The 17,619-nt window shown below is 46.0% G+C and overlaps 1 protein-coding gene across 3 annotated transcripts in view; it reads left to right on the forward strand.

Annotated features, from left to right (window-relative positions):
- The window catches only part of PXYLP1 (2-phosphoxylose phosphatase 1), a 73,114-nt gene extending 61,580 nt beyond the window's left edge, over positions 1–11,534 (forward strand). For all 3 annotated transcript variants that reach the window (XM_030329903.1, XM_030329904.1, XM_030329905.1), the window contains 2 exons: positions 3,573–3,712; positions 9,185–11,534. In XM_030329903.1, the coding sequence (XP_030185763.1) occupies positions 3,573–3,712; positions 9,185–10,125 (1,081 nt within the window). In that variant the 3' untranslated portion in view covers positions 10,126–11,534. The remainder of the gene's footprint in view (positions 1–3,572; positions 3,713–9,184) is intronic.
- Positions 11,535–17,619: the final 6,085 nt, after the last annotated feature.

The raw sequence follows: 17,619 nt of genomic DNA on the forward strand, positions 1-17,619 counted from the left end.
AACTATTCTGGACGTGAACAGTTTGAAGCCTTAAGATAGTAACTCTTTTAATTCTTCCAGTTTTCAATACGAAAGCTGATTTCCAATGAGACTACAATGACATGAGTTTTTCCCAAAGAAAAATTCATCGTCACAAATATCATCATTTCTATGTTAGTCAGAGTAAGGCTAGGCTTTTGTAACAAAGAGACTGAAGAATGCATTGCCTCAAATAACAAAGAGGTTTATCTTTTCCTTCTGTGAAGGTCTGAGATGAGTGATCCAGGTCATAGGACGGGACTCCACTTGGTCATTTAGGGCCCCAGGTTCCTTCCAGGTCATTGCCCCCATAGTGCCCTAGGGATGTCTACATGATTGAACTAGGACTGCTGCCATGTCTAAATAGTGGCCCGTGGGAAGGAAAAGAGTGTGAAGGGGCACCCCATGATCTGAAAACCTAAACCCAGAAGTGGGATACATCCTTCCATTCCATTGGTGAAGAATACCATGTGGCTCTACCTAATCACCAGGGCCTCAGACATGGGATCTAACCAAGTTCCCAAGAAGAGGAGAACAGATTTTAGTGTACAACTGTTAAAAGAAAAAGCAGAACCAGACAGTAGTAGTAGCAAAAGCAGATTTTATCCAGGAACTAATGCAGTAGGAGAGCAGAGACCTTAGCATAGAACTGGGCACTGGGGCGCCTGGGCGGCTCAGTCGGTTCAGCGTCCGACTTCGGCTCAGGTCACGATCTCATGGCTTGTGAGTTCGAGCCCCGCGTCGGGCACTGGGCTGATAGCTCAGAGCCTGGAGCCTGTTTCGGATTCTGTGTCTCCCTCTCTCTGCCCCTCCCCTGTTCATACTCTGTCTCTGTCTCTCTCAAAAATAAGTAAACATTAAAAAAGATTAAAAAAAAAAAAAAAAAAAAAAGAACTGGGCTCAAATCCAAATACAACATGGGCAGTGGAAACTTACAGCCAAGGACCAGGGTAGGGGTCAGTGGATGGAAAATGACTAAAGAGAAACCTCAGGGGTGAGGAGATTGCTGAAGGCAGACCAGGGTGAGCAGATATCACCTGGGAGATGAGGAATTTGATCAGATATCAGGAGCAGGAGACTCTGGCTACATTGACTTAGCAGGATGTTTTCTAAAACTGAATGATGCAAAGAGGGACATAAGTCCAAAAAGAACATGGAAATCCAAAGGTTGAGGCCTAGTTGGGAAGACGATTCAGAGGAGCCTACCTATAGTTTGCTCAAAGAGAATCACAATTAGCACAATTAGCAGTTTCACTCATAGTACTTCCATTGAAATCTGAATATTTTAATAAACCACTGTAGGAACTTGCCATATTCATTGCTACAGATTATGGGAGGCTTATACTTTTCATAAAGCATCTAAGGTTGGGGCACTTCCCAGTTGAATTCATTCACACGTGTTTTGGAGTATCTGCCACGTACTAGGTACCCTCTTGGCTGCAGGGGTGGAGCCATGGCCTTGGCAGATAGGACCTGGTCACTCAGATCCAGGACAGGCCTGGGACTCAGGTTACCTGGTCCTCTTCCTATTAAAAAGATCCAGCCATCTGCCATCTCTTCTGTATATGAAGTTTTTCTTCCATGAATCACCTGTCTTTCCAGACCCAAAACAAGTTTTCATATGTATAGTTAGATATTAACATACCATTAAGTAGTCAGATGCCCTGAAAACTTGCACCAGCTCTGCAAACACTGCCCGTAGTGAAATTTCATTCCTGAAATTGGCAGCAAAGCCTTCTCAGATCCTCAAAAATCACCAACCCGTAATAATGATCTGGAACAGAACATTTGACTCCTGTTGATGGATAGCCTTTGTTTGTGTGGATTCATATTGGCAGCCTCATTGTCAGTCTGGAAACCTTATTCCCCAGTTTGCAAATGTTTATCTGTTTTAGCCTCAGGAGGAACAACATACCCTCTGTGTTTATGAAAAGACACAATGCCCTGCAGCAATCCAGGATAATTAGACTGTATTAGGATTAGCATTCTCTAATTTTAAAGTTTATTTGTTTGTTTGTTTGTTTAGAGAGAACGGTTAGAGAGAACACGCGCGCACGCGCGCGCGCGCGCACACGGAAGAGGGGCAGAGAGAGGGAGAGAGAGAATCGCAAGCAGGCTCCAGACCCAGTACAGAGCCCAACTGGGGGCTCCATCTTAGGACCATGACATCGTGACCTAAGCCAAAACCCAAGAGTCGGAAGCCTTACAGACTGAGCCACCCAGGCGCCCCAGCATTCTCTAATTTTAAAACATTTTTTTAAAGATGGACTTTTTTTTAGCGTTATGTTTTTGAAAGATAATAGAAGCATTTTAGTAGTTACTTTAAAAGCATTGTCAAAGTTAACTGGGCTTTCAGACAAGAGAGGTCTGCCATTGGGACAATTTATCCTTGCTTCTTTTTCATGCTGCTTTAGCTTAGCTGGGAACTAGTCTTATCTGTTCATGTCTGTTCAGTTGGAGAATGGATATACGTTCACAGGTCATTTCATTATTCAGGGAAATTGTATATCAGCCGTTAGAAAGATAAATCTTGATTTACCCATGTACTTCATGGCAAAAATATAAATAATGTCAGATATTACAAAAAAAAAGATGTTTTTTAGCTCTTCATAACCACCCTCCCATGAAATGAAATACTGTATGTGCAAAATGCAATGTGAACTGTAGAGAACTAATGGCGATCTTGGTTACCTTAATCAGTTAATTTTCTTCAAAGGAGATTTTCCCCCAGGTCAGTTAAGGATTACTGAGGGGCAGGTTGAGGTAGGTTTGCTAGGAGGAAGGGGCAGCATGTGGAAAGTGTTGGAAGCATGAAAGAACAAGATATGTTGAGGGTACAGAAGGCAGTTGGTTGCGTGTGACCAGAGCCCAGCATTAGAATGGAGAGGGTGGGGAGCCCTGAACCTCAAGTGAGGTAGGGTTGGAACAGGCAGATGGGCCACACACCGCTTCCATGGGAAGATGGCAGTGAACAAGAGCAGGGACGGTCGGCCTTGCCTTTAGGTCGATCCCCGGCTGTGAAAAAGGCAAGATTAGACGAGCAAGATTAGGCTAAAGTAGACCAAAGAGGAGCCCGTGCCATACAGACAAAAGCTGCAGGTCGTGGCTGCAAGGATGCAGGAGAAGGGGGGTAGAGAAGCCCCAGGAGGACACGTCTGCAGGATTGGGTGGCAGATGGCATGTGTGGGAACAGGGGAGGGAGAAGTCAAGAAGGGTTCCCAGCCTGGACATGACTACCCGGTGGGATTCCGTAGGCGCCTGGGGAGGGAGACGGGAGGGGCGCAGGTTGGGGATCTGGGTGGTGGAGGGCAAAGGTGACACCCATAGTGCTGGGAATGATGGCTGCTTCAGCAGAGGTTAGGGGCTCAGGCTGGCCTTGTGGAACGTCAGTGGTCATGTAATAATGGTACCGGAATTTAGAAGCGATTAAGCCAGTACCTATGACAGTGGGTGAGCAGGGCGTGCCACGCCTGAGATTTTGCTGGCTGGGGTTGAAACCCTTGTGGACCGTTTTGGAGCACGGTGACCACTAATTCTCTGTGTTGTCTCTTTAGGAAACCGTATCACCCTAAACTGGAAGCTTTCGTTAGTCACATGTCAAAAGGATCCGGAGCCTCTTTCGAAAGCCCCCTGCACTCCCTGCCGCTTTACCCCAATCACGCACTGTGTGAGATGGGCGAACTCACGCAGACAGGTATGCACAGCGGCCATTTGCTCGTTCCTTCTCCTGTGTGCTCCTCCATTTGGCGTACATCGAGCAGATGCGCCTGGGCTAGGCTCTGGGCTCACGGGAGTGAATAAGGGCTAGTACCTCAAGCAGCTCTGAGTCCACCAACGTCTCTACACACACGATTTCTAAAAATTAAAAATAACCCTTTTTATATTGCAAAAGCAGTATAGTCAATGGAAGAGAAGTTAGGAAAGACAGCAAGCAAAAGGAAGAAAAACGTAAAGTACCCATAACCCTAGTCCACTGAAGAAATTAGTATCCTGTTTTCTTTCGTTTATGTGCATGCTTACGCGCACACAGCGGTAGCTTACTAAACACAGTGTTTTGTAACTCACCTTTTCGTTTAACGGTACGTTGTGATAGTCTTTCCCTGTCAACAAATATTTGTCAACAACATCATTTCTTTTTTTTTTTTTTTAATTTAAATCCACGTTAGTTAACATATGGTGTAATAATGATTTCAGGAATAGAATTTAGTGATTCATCACCTACTTATAACACCCAGTGCTCATTCCAGCAAGTGTCCTCCTTAATGCCCCTTGCCCAAGCCCATCCCCTGACCCAAGACCCCTCCGGCAACCCTCAGTTTGTTCTCTGTATTCAAGAGTCTCTTATGATTCATCTCCCTGTTTTTATATTATTTTTTAACAGCATCATTTCTGATGTCTGCCTATTATCCCACTCTTGCTGGGCCATAATTTCTGTAACCAATCCCATGTCCTTCGATACTTCAAAGAAAATAACCTGATTAAGTTTGGATGGGAGAGATCTCAGGAACGAACACATATGGCAGATCCCCAGTGAGCACGGAGTTTGTCTGGCCGAGAGTGTTCCTCACAGAAGCCCATCTTTCTCTCTGTAGCCCTGTTCATACCACTACACAGCCAGTTCACTGTCAGGTTAGGTTGGCGAGTTAACTGTGGGGTCACCTCTGTTGAGAAGAGAAGGAACTGGGAATCCCCCAATAGGTTCTGGTTTCTTCCTACTTCAGTCTGGGATCTCAGAGGACCTTTTGCATGGTCACCAGTCTTTTTGGAAGAATCGGGAGAACCTACCGGCCATGTTGTTGCCTTGTCCCACCAGTACTGTAGGACCTCAGCTTTGATGGAAGGAAGGTCTGTGTCCTATGGTTGGCCCTGTGGATTTGTCACATATTTTTTAAAGTTTATTTATTTGAGAGAGAGTGTGTGCTCAGGTGTGGGAGGGGCAGAGAGAGAGGGAGAGAGAGAATCCCAGGCACCCCAGGCCTGTAGTGGTTTAAAACAGGAGTTCTCATCCTATCAGACCAAGCACCCCTTTTTGTTAACAGGTATTTTGTGGTGCTCCTTTAACCGTCCTGAAGTGAAATTCAAATATAATATGACCTATTTTAAAGAAGGGCAATTATATCAGATACCCTAACTATAATATAAAGAAGAAACAAAAGGAAATGAATTTGTTATATAATTTTATGTCTCAATATAAAAGCTTGAGCACACCCACACTAGCAAATAGAATGACACAGTCGGTTATTTATGCGGACAACTGTGACAACTGTGACAGTTGTAAATGCAGTCTGACTGAGGGATATTACACCGGGGACTCTAAAACCATGTTTTGGGACATGATTTTTTTGGCAAGTTCTGATCAAAGTAAGATCAGACGTCCCTTAATTTATATTGCGTATCTGGAAAAAATCAGTGGATGTTAATCGTATGTAAAAATGGTTTTATATTTATGACACAAAGAAACAGGTTGTAGGCTAAAGTATTTTAACAGGTTTTTTTCATGTGTGGGAATATTTTGTGGTACACAAAAGTTAGGTGGGACAGAGAACAGTTCTTTGTGGAGACTGTCTAGCTCCATGGCCCCCACCCACTAAGTATCAAGAATGTTCTTCCCGTCATTATTGTGACAACTCAACCCCCAAACGCTCCCTGAGACCAGAGCCTTGCTTGCTGAGAACCATTGGTCAGACTCTCTGGTTGCAAGCAACAGAAACCAACTCAAGCAAAAGAGGGACATTTATTGTAAGGATTCAGGGTGATTCACAGACTTAGATTTAAGGGCAAGAATATGACCAGGCCTCCAGAGACTGGAACCAGGAATAAAAAAAGCTGTCTGTCCCAGCTTCTGTGGTTTTGCTCTGTCTGTCCACAGAGTGACAGTCTTAGCCACACCCAGAGATGAACTGCAAGTCCAAATTCTTTTTTTCCCTCATGGGTGTCCTCTTTTTTTTTTTTAATTTTAGAGAGAAAGCACGAGCAGGAGAGAGGGGTAGAGGGGAGAGAAAGAGAATCTCTAGCAGGTTCCATACTCAGCATGGAGCCAGACACAGGGCTCATTCCACAACCCTGGGATCATGACCTGACCCAAAATCAAGAGTCAGATGTTCACCCGACTACTGAGTGCCCCAAGTCCAAATTCTTGAGAGAGAGAGAGAGAGTGTGTGTGTGTGTCTGATGGGGTCCTTCAGGGTCAGTGCCCATCAGCTGGCTAGGAGGTCAGGGTGACTAGGCATTGAGCAGTGGGGGCCCAGCCGCTAGATCCAGGAGCTGTTCCCTGAAAAGAGGTTGGGGGAGGTGGCCCTTACACACTTAGAGACAATTGTTCATTCTGACCTCTCTTCTCAATTGGTCTATTATCTACATCGTTTTCTAAATCAACATTACTCTAGAAATCATTTTCTCAGTACTGTTTGTTCCTGTTCCCTTATTCTCTTTTTTAATGCTCACTTTTATCTTCTATTCTAAATTTCGTTAAAAACATATGGATGTTAGAATAACCATTTATAACTGAAACACTTTTGGCACCCCCACAGTAACTATATAAGATTGATCATTAGTGCCTACTCTATTCAAGACGCTTTGGCAGCTGCTGAGTGTAGGAGAGAGGAGTGGCTGGATGAGTAGATGCTCCCCGGCTTGTCCTAAAGGAACCTGCAGCTGCCATGGGACAGCACGCAAGAAGGCAGCTCACCATGCTGCTGCAAGCTGCATGGTCCTACAGAGAGACCCAGGGCTGTAGAGTGCACAGGCCTGTGAAACGGGACCGTTGACGTCCGCCCGACAGGGCCGGTGAGGCGGTGAGCGAGATTAGCGTGTGTAAAATGCCTAGCACGCTGCCAGCCTACTCTAAGCTCAGTGATTACAGCTCAAGCCCTGGAGATCCAGTGACAAATTGGAACAGGAAGGAATTTTTTTTAAGCTTATTTATTTTGAAAGAGAGAGCATGGGAGGGGCAGAAAGAGAGGGAGAGAGAGAATCCCAAGCAGGCTCTGTACTGTTAGCACAGAGCCGGATGCGGGGCTCAAACTCACGAACCGTGAGATCATGACCTGAACCGAAACCGAGTGTCAGACGCTCAACCAACTGAGCCATCCAGGTGTCCCAGGAAGGAATTCTTGATCTGACCTGGAGGAGGAGGAAGGAAGACTACAGAGAAGGCAGTATTGGAGGTAGAGACTGGATGAGGATTTCTCTAGGCAGAGCAAGGGGAAGGGCATGAACAAAGCCATGAAGAGATATATGTTGGGAGAGGATAGGAGACCCTAAATGGCTAGAACATAGTATTTCTGCATGAAAATGCAGGGAGAAGGCACTGTGAGCAGGGACTAGGAGGGTGAGGTTGGGCCTGCGGGGATATTGGGGGTCTTGAGTTCCAACTCTGCCGCTTAACAGCTCGGTTTCTTCAGCTGTAAAATAAGGAAATTGGGTATGATGATAATATGCTTTCTTTATCAGGTTTTTGTGAGGATGAAAGGAGAAAGATCTGGCATGTGGGAAGCACTCAGCCTTGATGTATGTAGCCTAGACATAGGTAGACCCAGAGGTGAATTGGGGCCAGACACAGATTCTTAATCTTTGTCACTCATGGTTTGCCTCTTTATGCAAATCATTTTGGAAATAAATGCCTAAGACCTGTGTCAGCGCCGATCTCTGAAGGAATTCCCTCGATATTCTTCCTTCAGAACGGGACCCAGACACCCTTCATGATACTTTCTTTAGCTGTTCCCCTTCCCGGGCCAAAGCAGTTCCCTCTGTCTCACGCACCTCAGCCTTGAGTTGTCTCAGGTTTTCATATCATTTGGGCATCTGAATAAGTGACATTGGTCATGAACTGGTCATGGGGCCTGCATGTGGCTTACCCTCTCCGAGAATTCATATCTGTTGCTGAGATTCCATCACCCCTACATCCTACTGCTTGGAGGGTGAGCTTGCAGATTGTTTTCTGTTTGAAGATAAGGCTTTCCTTTTTTTTTTTTTCAAGATAATGTGTTACCATACTGTGGTGGTTCAAAAATAAAACTTGTTAAACTTTTAGTTAACAGGTAAATTTAAAATTTTTGTTCCTATGTTCCATTTATCCCATTTCTGTGCCCCTGTCATCCCCAGGTAACCATTGGTATTAGTTTCTTGCATGTCCTTCCAAAGGTTCTTTATGCAAAACACAGACACATTCTGTAGTTTATGCAAAACTACAAATATACATTCTTACTTTTCCCTCATTTTTATTTAAAAGGGCTATAATAGGGGGCGCCTGGGTGGCACAGTCGGTTAAGCGTCCGACTTCAGCCAGGTCACCATCTCGCGGTCCGCGAGTTCGAGCCCCGCGTCAGGCTCTGGGCTGATGGCTCAGAGCCTGGAGCCTGTTTCCCATTCTGTGTCTCCCTCTCTCTCTGCCCCTTCCCCTTTCATGCTCTGTCTCTCTCTGTCCCAAAAATAAATAAACGTTGAAAAAAAAAATTAAAAAAAAAAAAGAAACTGTCTGTTTAAAAAAAATAAATAAATAAATAAAAAATAAAAGGGCTATAATAAATGTACTGTTCTGCACTTTGCTTTTTTTCAAGTATTCTATCCGGTATCTGAGCAATCATTCCATATCTGTGCAGACAAAATATCCTTGATGAGCTGGTAACCCTGCGGCAGGATTAGACGGAATGCCGCTAGAAGGTTAGCAGAGAGCCTTCGCTTGGGAGAGTAGGGAGAATGACGGAGAGAACTCCACGGCAGTGAGGGGACTAGAGAGCCAGCAAACAACTTTTTTTCTTTACCTGAGTGATTCCCATGGGCCCTCACTGCATACTAAAGAATGCTGTGTCCTTGGGCAGGTTGGAGAAAGCTCTCCTTAGGCCCATGCCAATTACAGCCTTGACACCTACCAGCAGGGCATTTCCTGCCTTCTGAGGCCCACCAGTCACGATGCCCCTTCCCAGGGAAGGGGCTGGGCAAGAAGGGAGGGATTGGTGCTCCCCAGCTCTGCCCATCCCTTCATGGATGATAACCCCAAGGGGCTCCCTTCACGAGCTGATGGAGCTTCCACACGCTAGGGGATGGTTTTGGTTATATTCTCAGGCACTGATGTAAAGCATTGTAGAGTTGGCCACAGACTTGACTTCCCTTTGCTACTCCTTCTGCTGAGCTAGTAGTGAGGGCAGCTCGTGTCCCTGTGTTTCAGGAGTCGTGCAGCATTTGCAGAATGGCCAGCTGCTGAGGGACATCTATCTAAAGAAACACAAGCTCCTGCCGAATAACTGGTCCACAGACCAACTTTACTTGGAGACCACTGGGAAAAGCCGAACGCTCCAGAGTGGGCTGGCCTTGCTTTATGGTTTTCTCCCCGATTTTGACTGGAAGAAGATTCATTTTAGGCACCAGCCAAGTGCTCTCTTCTGCTCCGGAAACTGCTATTGTCCCCTGAGAAACCAGTATCTGGAAAAGGAACAGCGTCGGCAATACCTCTTACGTTTGAAAAACAGCCAGCTGGAGAGGACCTATGAGGACATGGCCAGGATTGTGGATGTCCCCACCAAACAGCTTCGAGCAGCCAACCCCATAGACTCCATGCTCTGCCACTTCTGCCACAACGTCAGCTTCCCGTGCACCAGAAATGGCTGTATTGACATGGAGCACTTCAAGGTGATCAAGACACATCAGATAGAGGACGAGAGAGAGAGGCGGGAGAAGAAACTGTATCTGGGCTATGCACTCCTGGGCGCCCACCCCATCCTCAATCAGACCGTCACCCGGATGCAGCGTGCTGCGGAGGGCAGGAAAGAAGAGGTCTTCACCCTCTACTCTGCTCACGATGTCACCCTGTCACCAGTTCTCAGTGCCTTGGGCCTTATGGAAGCCAGATTCCCAAGGTTTGCAGCCAGGTTGATCTTTGAGCTCTGGCAAGACAGAGAAAAGCCCAGTGAGCATTCTGTCCGGATTCTTTATAATGGTGTTGATGTCACGTTCCACACCTCTTTTTGCCAGGACCACCACAAGCATTCTTCCAAGCCCATGTGCCCCCTAGAAAACCTAGTCCGCTTTGTCAAAAGGGACATGTTTGTGGGCCTGGGGAGTAGTACTAGTACTAATTATTATGATGCATGTCACAGGGAAGGATTCTAAAAGGTGAGCAGCACAGTGCTCATAGAATCTATGCCAATAGAGAGGGATGGGAAGGGTCTGCTTCTAGTTCTGTCTGTTGCCAAGGGTTTAAGATTATTGATTTATAAAGGCTAGAAATTGTGTTTTAGAGCCACGTAGATGGTTGGGTTGAACAGTAAGTACGTCACTATAATTGGGTACACGAGTTAGTTACTTGGTACGTAACGGCCAGTTCACAGAGAAAGGGAAGGTACTTTTATCAGAGCCAGACTTTGCTTACAACGCCAGAATAATAATTCAATACTCAAAGTTGGCGATCCACATGTATATTATTTTGATCCGCCATGGTACTATATGATGGAACCAGCAAACCTCAGCCCGCATTTTCTTCACCTGGGACAATTTTACCTTGTCCTAACTTCAAGGAAACATTTCCTGAAGTGATTTATCTGAAATAGGGGTCGGCAAATTTTTTCGGTACAGGGCCAGATAGTAAAGATTTCAGACTTTGAGCACCCAAAGGCCACATACAGTCCTCACTGTTCAGCTCTGCTCTTGGAACATGAAAGCACCCACAGACAGCACATAGCCAGATGAGTGTGGCTGTGTTCATGGGCTGCAGTGTGCTGACCCCTGACCTCAGAAAACTGGCTCCTCTACAGTTTGCACTTTCAGCGCTTTAAGAAGCAATTGAACGCAGAGAATTATTCAGTGGTGCCTCCAGTAACCTCCACTAGACACACCGAATTTGGTCTATATCTGGTGTTACAATAAAACTTGAGGGGAAGTAAATATCAAATCCGAATGAATCATAGAAAAATTGTTAGAATAATACTTGATGTTCATGATGATCGTGGTAGATGATAGTTTTAAGTATGTTTTAAATATTTGTCTGCTGTAGTCTATTTGCTGTATATGCTGAGATTTTTGTATTCCATTTAGTATTTTTATAGTCTGGGAAAATATTTTCTAAGGCCAGTTTTAGATGTGCTCTTATTCCTATGTGATATTCAATTTACTGTACCTGCTTGGTGGTTAGAAGGAAAGCCAGAAGCTGAATTCGGGCACTTTCTTCCAATAAAACTAATTATGACCCATTCCCTTTGACCAGCCCTAGAATTAGATCAGTTTTTAAACCATTTTTGTCAGTTTCAAATGGTAAATTCTAACTGATTTTTAAATAAGTTTTTGGAAGAACTTTGTTACTAGATAGTTAAATAAGCTTTATAAGGTATTTTATATATTAGAAGCAATTATAATGAAATCTGTGGTTTCTGAACTAAAATGGTGCTAGTTCCTTGTGAAGAAATGTAAAGTGCAGGTGAGACTTTCCTGTGTCGTTGGCATTCCAAACTTTTTGTTTTTGTCTAATGTTGCCTTTGGATACATACGTCCATTTCTATAAATAAATTTTTGAAGAATACTCGGTACATACAAGTCATGGTTTGTACCTATGGGTCTTTTCAAGTAAGTTCTGGTATTTTAGAAATGTATCCTTTTGTTTTTGTTGTAAGTAAAAATGTTGCAAATTAGAAAACTCTCCAGTACCTGCGGAGAAAAGAGGCCAGGACCCGTGGCCCGGCTGCAGGCTGCGCATGGGGCCCAGAGGACATGCACAGCTAGTGGCCTTGGACTGGTTTGAAATCCATTTACACAGCTCCTTTCATTGCTGAAAATCGTGCTGTCTCTTGAGTACTTAGACCTAATCAGTTGGGGTTTGCTTCCACTCACGGTATATTTAAATTAGGACTGCTAAACACAGCTTGAAGATTTAAAACCAAAAGTGAATCAGAAGATGTTTTAAAAATCATTTGGAAACGTCTCTTGATAAAGGTAAATATTTTGGATAAAAGTCAACATTAAAAGCATAGGTAAGAGGTTTTTGCCTCCCAAGACATCACGTATGTACATCATTAATATACCTTCCTCAGCATCAAGTACTGAGACATCTCTCCATAAACAAACACTGAGCACTGAGCCGAGATTAATGCATTTAGTTCTTCGTTTCTGGGCAGTGGTCTTAATGGCTTAGTTCATGGCAGGTGTGGGTGCAAATTCAGCTTTCTTGTTTTTATGATTAAAATTAATACATGCTCACTGGAAAACAATCAAACTATACTGAAAGCGGCTTCAAGTGAAGTTCTCTTTTCTCACCTCCAGAGAGAACACTGTGAGCTGTTTGACAGATACTCTTCCAGAAATTTTCCATGCAGATGTACAAATATATGTAATTTTTAAATAAGATCACTTTGTATATATTGTTCTGTGATTTGCTTCCCTTAAAATATATTTCTTATTAACTTCCCTTAACAGTATGTCTTTTTCCACATTGAGATAGATGATAGGTAGGTAGCTAGCTAATATTTGCATAATATTTAATGATACAGATGAGACTTTTTAAAAAAAATTTTTTCATGATTATTTATTTTTGAGAGAGCGAGAGAGACAGAGCACGAGCTGGGAAGAGGCAGAGAGAGAGGGAGACACAGAATCCGAAGCAGGCTCCAGGCTCTGAGCTGTCAGCACAGAGCCTGATGCAGGGCCCGAACCCGCAGACTTCAAGATCATGACCTGAGCCGAAGTCAGACACTTAACCGACTGAGCCTCCCAGGCTCCCCTAAAGACATATTTTTAAAATATTAAATGAATGAAATTGAAACTTAAAACAAAGGTACTAAAATGAGACCACAGGCTTTTGAGGTACGCAGAACAAGCAGAAGCCAGCGATTATACACGTTAATTTTGTAGCCCAATTGAGCAGTTAACCCTTTTTCAGTACAGCTGCAGATATTAACATGACTAGAGTGTTTCTCAAATTTCACTGATAAACAATTGGAGAACTCAATACTGATGTTAACCCTATTTGAGGATCTTCGAGGCTATAGCAGAATTATGCTTTTGAAAGATGTGAGTGATTCCTTTGCCTAGGACCCCTAAAAACGGATACAGGAGAGGCAGGGATGCATGCTTCCATTTCTGTGAGTCTTCAGGAAGCCTTCTGAACAGATTTAGCAGCCCAAGCTAGTATGGGTGTACCCGGGTGTGTTTAAACACAGCCCCAAGTACAGAGCAGAAAACAGCTAGGGTTTTTACATTGCAGTACTGGCTTTGATAGTGGCCAGAGTTCTGGCCTGGGCCCCAATTAACTCCCATTGCTCAAGGCCACTGAACTAAATGTTGGTACCTGCCCTGTAGCCATCTCATGAATACTTGTGCTTGAGAGGAACCAGCCGAATTCAGAGTGTCTGGTCAGGCGGTCCTGGCCTCTCAAACCCACTTGCCAGCTGAGACTGGCCTTGATGTGAGGAGCAGGTATCACTGGAGTGTCCACTTGGCTCTTCCCAGAGCTGTGGAGCCCTTCAGCAGGGGGCGGCCTGAGGCCTGGCTTCTGGATACCTGGGAGCAGTAAAGGCACCGTTTTGGGGTCACACTTTCCTTGAGAAATGCCCCACAAGCATTTCTTTATCAATCTAAATGCTCTCAAGAAGTTCCTATTACCCCTAACACAAATGGGGAAGCAGGCTGGAGTGGGGTACGGGAGTGAAGTCACTTTTCCAAAAGAAGAGCCAAGCCTAGTGTCCAACCCAAGTGTGTGTGACACCGGTCAACTTCATAGCGCTTGTACTGTGTAACACATCATGGAAAAGTCTTTTCCTAGACTAATTTAATCCTCCCAGTAGCCCTACAAGATACCATATTTGCCGGTGAATATCAGTGAGTACTAAAACATAGTGGGGTTACAACTGTTAAAAATTTAAATGATCAGGAAAATATTCCAGCTGTGCCTCTGACCATCTGTGGTTGCTGCTTTTCTTATGAAAAAACCACATAATATAAAACTAATCTTTGCAGTGATGTTATACTCAGCCATTAGGGGATGGCATCAAACATAATGTCTAGCCTTCAGGGAGGGCCCAGTCTTCCATCTGTAAAGGAGATAGGGTAGTTTGGGGCGCGTGTTTGAATAGGGAGACCAGCTGTCCCGGTTTGCCTGGGACTAAGGAGTTCCCCAGGATGAGGGACTTTTCATTGCTAAAATTGAGCACGTTCCAGGCAAACTGCGACAGGCTGGTTACCCCAGGGTTACATGAGACACGTGTCAGGTAGTACCATCATTCCCACTTTATAGAAACAGGTAAGTGTGATGGCGTGACCCATCTGAGATTTCACACAGTAGGCAGCAGAGGTAGGACTCAAAGCTCTTGCCCGTTTAACTCGAAGGACCATGTTCTTAAGCAGGACACGACAGTGCCTCTCAAAACCATTTAGGACTTTGGGTGCCGCAGAAACCTGAATACACTGGTTAAGCAAATAAAGCCTTTCATTTTCCCCAGTGGCCCGAGCGTCAGAAACCCAGACTGCTATTTACATCTTACCGGCTGGAACAGGATCCATTGGCCCACCTCCATTGCAAAGGAATCTAGGAGAGTGAATATTTTTGTTGGGCACACTGCGGTCTCTTTTTTTTTTTTTTTTAATATTTTTTAAATGTTTATTTTTTGAGAGAAACAGAGTGTGAGTGGGGGAGGGACACAGAGAGAGGGAGACACAGAAGCTGAAACAGGCTCCGAGCTCCAAGCTGTCAGCACAGAGTCTGACGCGGGGCTGGAACTCATGGACCATGAGATCGTGACCTGAGCTGGAGACGGACACTTAACCAAGTGAGCCACCCATGCGCCCCCAGGTGCCTCTTAATAAGGAAGAACGGGGAGTGGATATTGGGAAGACCACTTCACGACTCTTCCCCAGCAGCCGGCAGTGTCTTCTTCCTGGGACAGCCACATCCAATGAGTAGGCAAGGCAGGGATTGAAAACCCTGGGGACAACGCTGAGGGGCCATCCCTGTTTCAGCACTCCCCATGGCATCAGCGGAGGCCTCATGACTGCATCACAGTCCACTTCTGCCTCATCTCCTGCCTCCCCTTCCTCCGCAGCATTGGCCCCAAGAACATTCACGAGTAAACTTCCCACATGCATCCCTCTCAGAGTCGGCTCCTGGGAACAGACCTGCAACAGAAGGCAAGCAAAGCCTAGGGCCTAAGGCCTCTGCCAGTCTGGGCAGTAAAACGGGGTCAGTTGCTTGAAAGGGATAGTATATCTATTGATGACAAATTTCTTATATCTCTGCCTTTGAGGGGCTTAGTGTGGCAGTTCAGTAAGTGCACAAGAAGCAATAGGAGAAACTTGATCTTGAACAGCCCAAAGCTGATTACACAGAGCTGTTCTACCAAGACTTCCCATTTATTGAACACATAGCAGGGGCTGGACACTGGGAGAGCCATTATGTCTCATGGGCTGTGTAAGCATTTATTATCTCCATTTTACAGGTAAGGAGACCGGGGCCCAGAGGTAGGCCTCTGCCCAGGATCCCACAGTCAGTAGGAAGTGGCAGATTCAGGACTGGAGCGTGGGTTTTCCCAGACAACAGACCTCTTCCAGCTCCCTTGGCGCTCCGCTTCCTCCGCCCCCTTACTCCACTACCCTCCTACAAGTGAATAAGCAAAGCCTGAAAACTGCCATACAGCTGAGTCAACGTTAGTCCAGGGAATGATCTCTGTTACATTCGTGGTTCCAGCTCCCTCCATTTCTCTTCCCGCTTTTTTCTAAGGCAGCATTTCTAAGAAAGTAGGATCATCTTCTCATGGGTTGTTTTAGCCTGCGTTCCGAGAGCAGTCTGAGGGGGATAAAAAAAAACCAAAAAACCCTTAAGTGTAGGTGTTTATGAGGGAATGTTGTCCTGAGGACAGGAGCGAAGGGCAGGGAAGGTGACAAAGGGAAGAGGGAAAGCTGCAGTGGGGCTGTGGGCCGAGCCACCACGGTCACCAGTGGCTCCAGCCCACGCGACCTCCTGACAAACCTGAGACGCATCTGAACCATTCACCCGGAGGAAGACCAGAGGGACGTTGACCCCTTGCTCCCATCCTCGGCTGTCTGCCCCCTGTTGCTGGGTCGGACCCGCAGGAGTGCAGAGGGTTCACCTGGGCACCCTGGCGTCCGAGAAGCCCTGAGGCAGAAAGCAAGAGCATAAGATGCTGTCAGGTCAAGGCCTGCATGGACTCGGTCGCCACAACAGTGGGCGTACAGAGACGTTAGGCCGAGAGAGGATGGGGAAAGGCAGCAGGAGACGTGTTCGACGTGAGGAGGAGTCAGTGTTCACTGAGCGCCTCAGGGTCCCGGGCACTGTGCTGTGCTTTGCAAGCAAAGCCTTGTTTCTGTCTCATAGCAATCCTGTGGCCCTGAGATCATCCTTCTTGTCTCCCATTTTTAAGCTGGAGAAAGAAGCTGAGAGGAGAGGTCATCCTCCGAGGCCTCCCAGCAGGGAAGTGGCAGACCTGGGAGTCAAAGCAGCAGACTCCCGAGCCCTTGCTCATCATCACTCCACCTTCGCAGTAAACATTCCTCACGGGCCCCACGTGAGTGTGTGAGGGTTTACTAATACATGCTAAGTCCACACTCGATATTTCTCTCTGGTGCATGGACTGTACAAATCAAACCACGCCCCTCCTTGTTGAAACCCCTTGGTCCTCCCCTACCTTCTAGAGAAAATCCAAGCTCCCTAAGGTGACTCACAAGGCCAAAGGGGTTGTGCACAGACTGCCGTCGTTGACACGTTTCTTGCATGCCTGGGAGAGAGAAAAAGGGCCAATGTCACCATGTGGGATGCCAGGTTTGCAGAATCTCTGAAGGGGACCGTCCTGTCCGGAGCCCCCCAGCCAGTCTTCCTCAGGACCTAGCAACCTCCCAGTCTTTCACTTTCTTCTGCTTCCCCATTTGTGTCTGAAGTGGGATATCCCAGAAAAGGAAAGAGCTTTGGAACCACACAGGCTGAGTTCAAAACCAGTTCTGCATCACTTCCTATTGTAAGCTGTGAGACCACAGATTCCCCATCTGTAAACTGGGGGTGATACCTCCTGTGAGAGTGTACATAAAGTGCTAGGCACAAGGACACCTCTATAATCACTATTGTCCCGAAGTTATTCTTTCTTTTAACTGCTCTGACACAAGGAAACCAGCTGGAGCCGGGATATGCTCCTGCCCGTTAAGCCAGAAAGCCCATCTGGAGCCATAATATCATGCTCTAGGCATACAACTACCTGGGCGCCTGCACTTCCCTTTGGCGGTGAAAAGAACTCGAATCTTCTGAGTCCTGCCTTTGTGCCCAATGCCGTATTTGACACCTTACGTGAACATCTCAGCTATTCCCAAAGGGAAATTAAGCTCATAGCTCATCCTTTCCCCATGTTTCCTTCATTATCTATATCTAACCTCCCTCTTTGGCGTTAGAGTTACTGCCCATCGCAGAAGGAGCAGCTGATCAGAGTCCAGCAAAGGAATTGAGTCATCGGCTTTAGGTCGATTGGTCTAGCCCCTCCTTAGCCCCTAGAGAAGCAGCTGCTGAAGCAGCAGCCCGGGAAGTGGCACGCACCTCGACCGAAGACAGATCCTGCCCTCTGTGCTTCACCTTTAGGGAGTTGCTACCCTCTGTGCCCTGGGAGAGACAGGTAAGATGCTCCT

The sequence above is a fragment of the Lynx canadensis genome, chromosome C2, assembly GCF_007474595.2.
Source record: "Lynx canadensis isolate LIC74 chromosome C2, mLynCan4.pri.v2, whole genome shotgun sequence".
NCBI lineage: Eukaryota > Metazoa > Chordata > Mammalia > Carnivora > Felidae > Lynx > Lynx canadensis.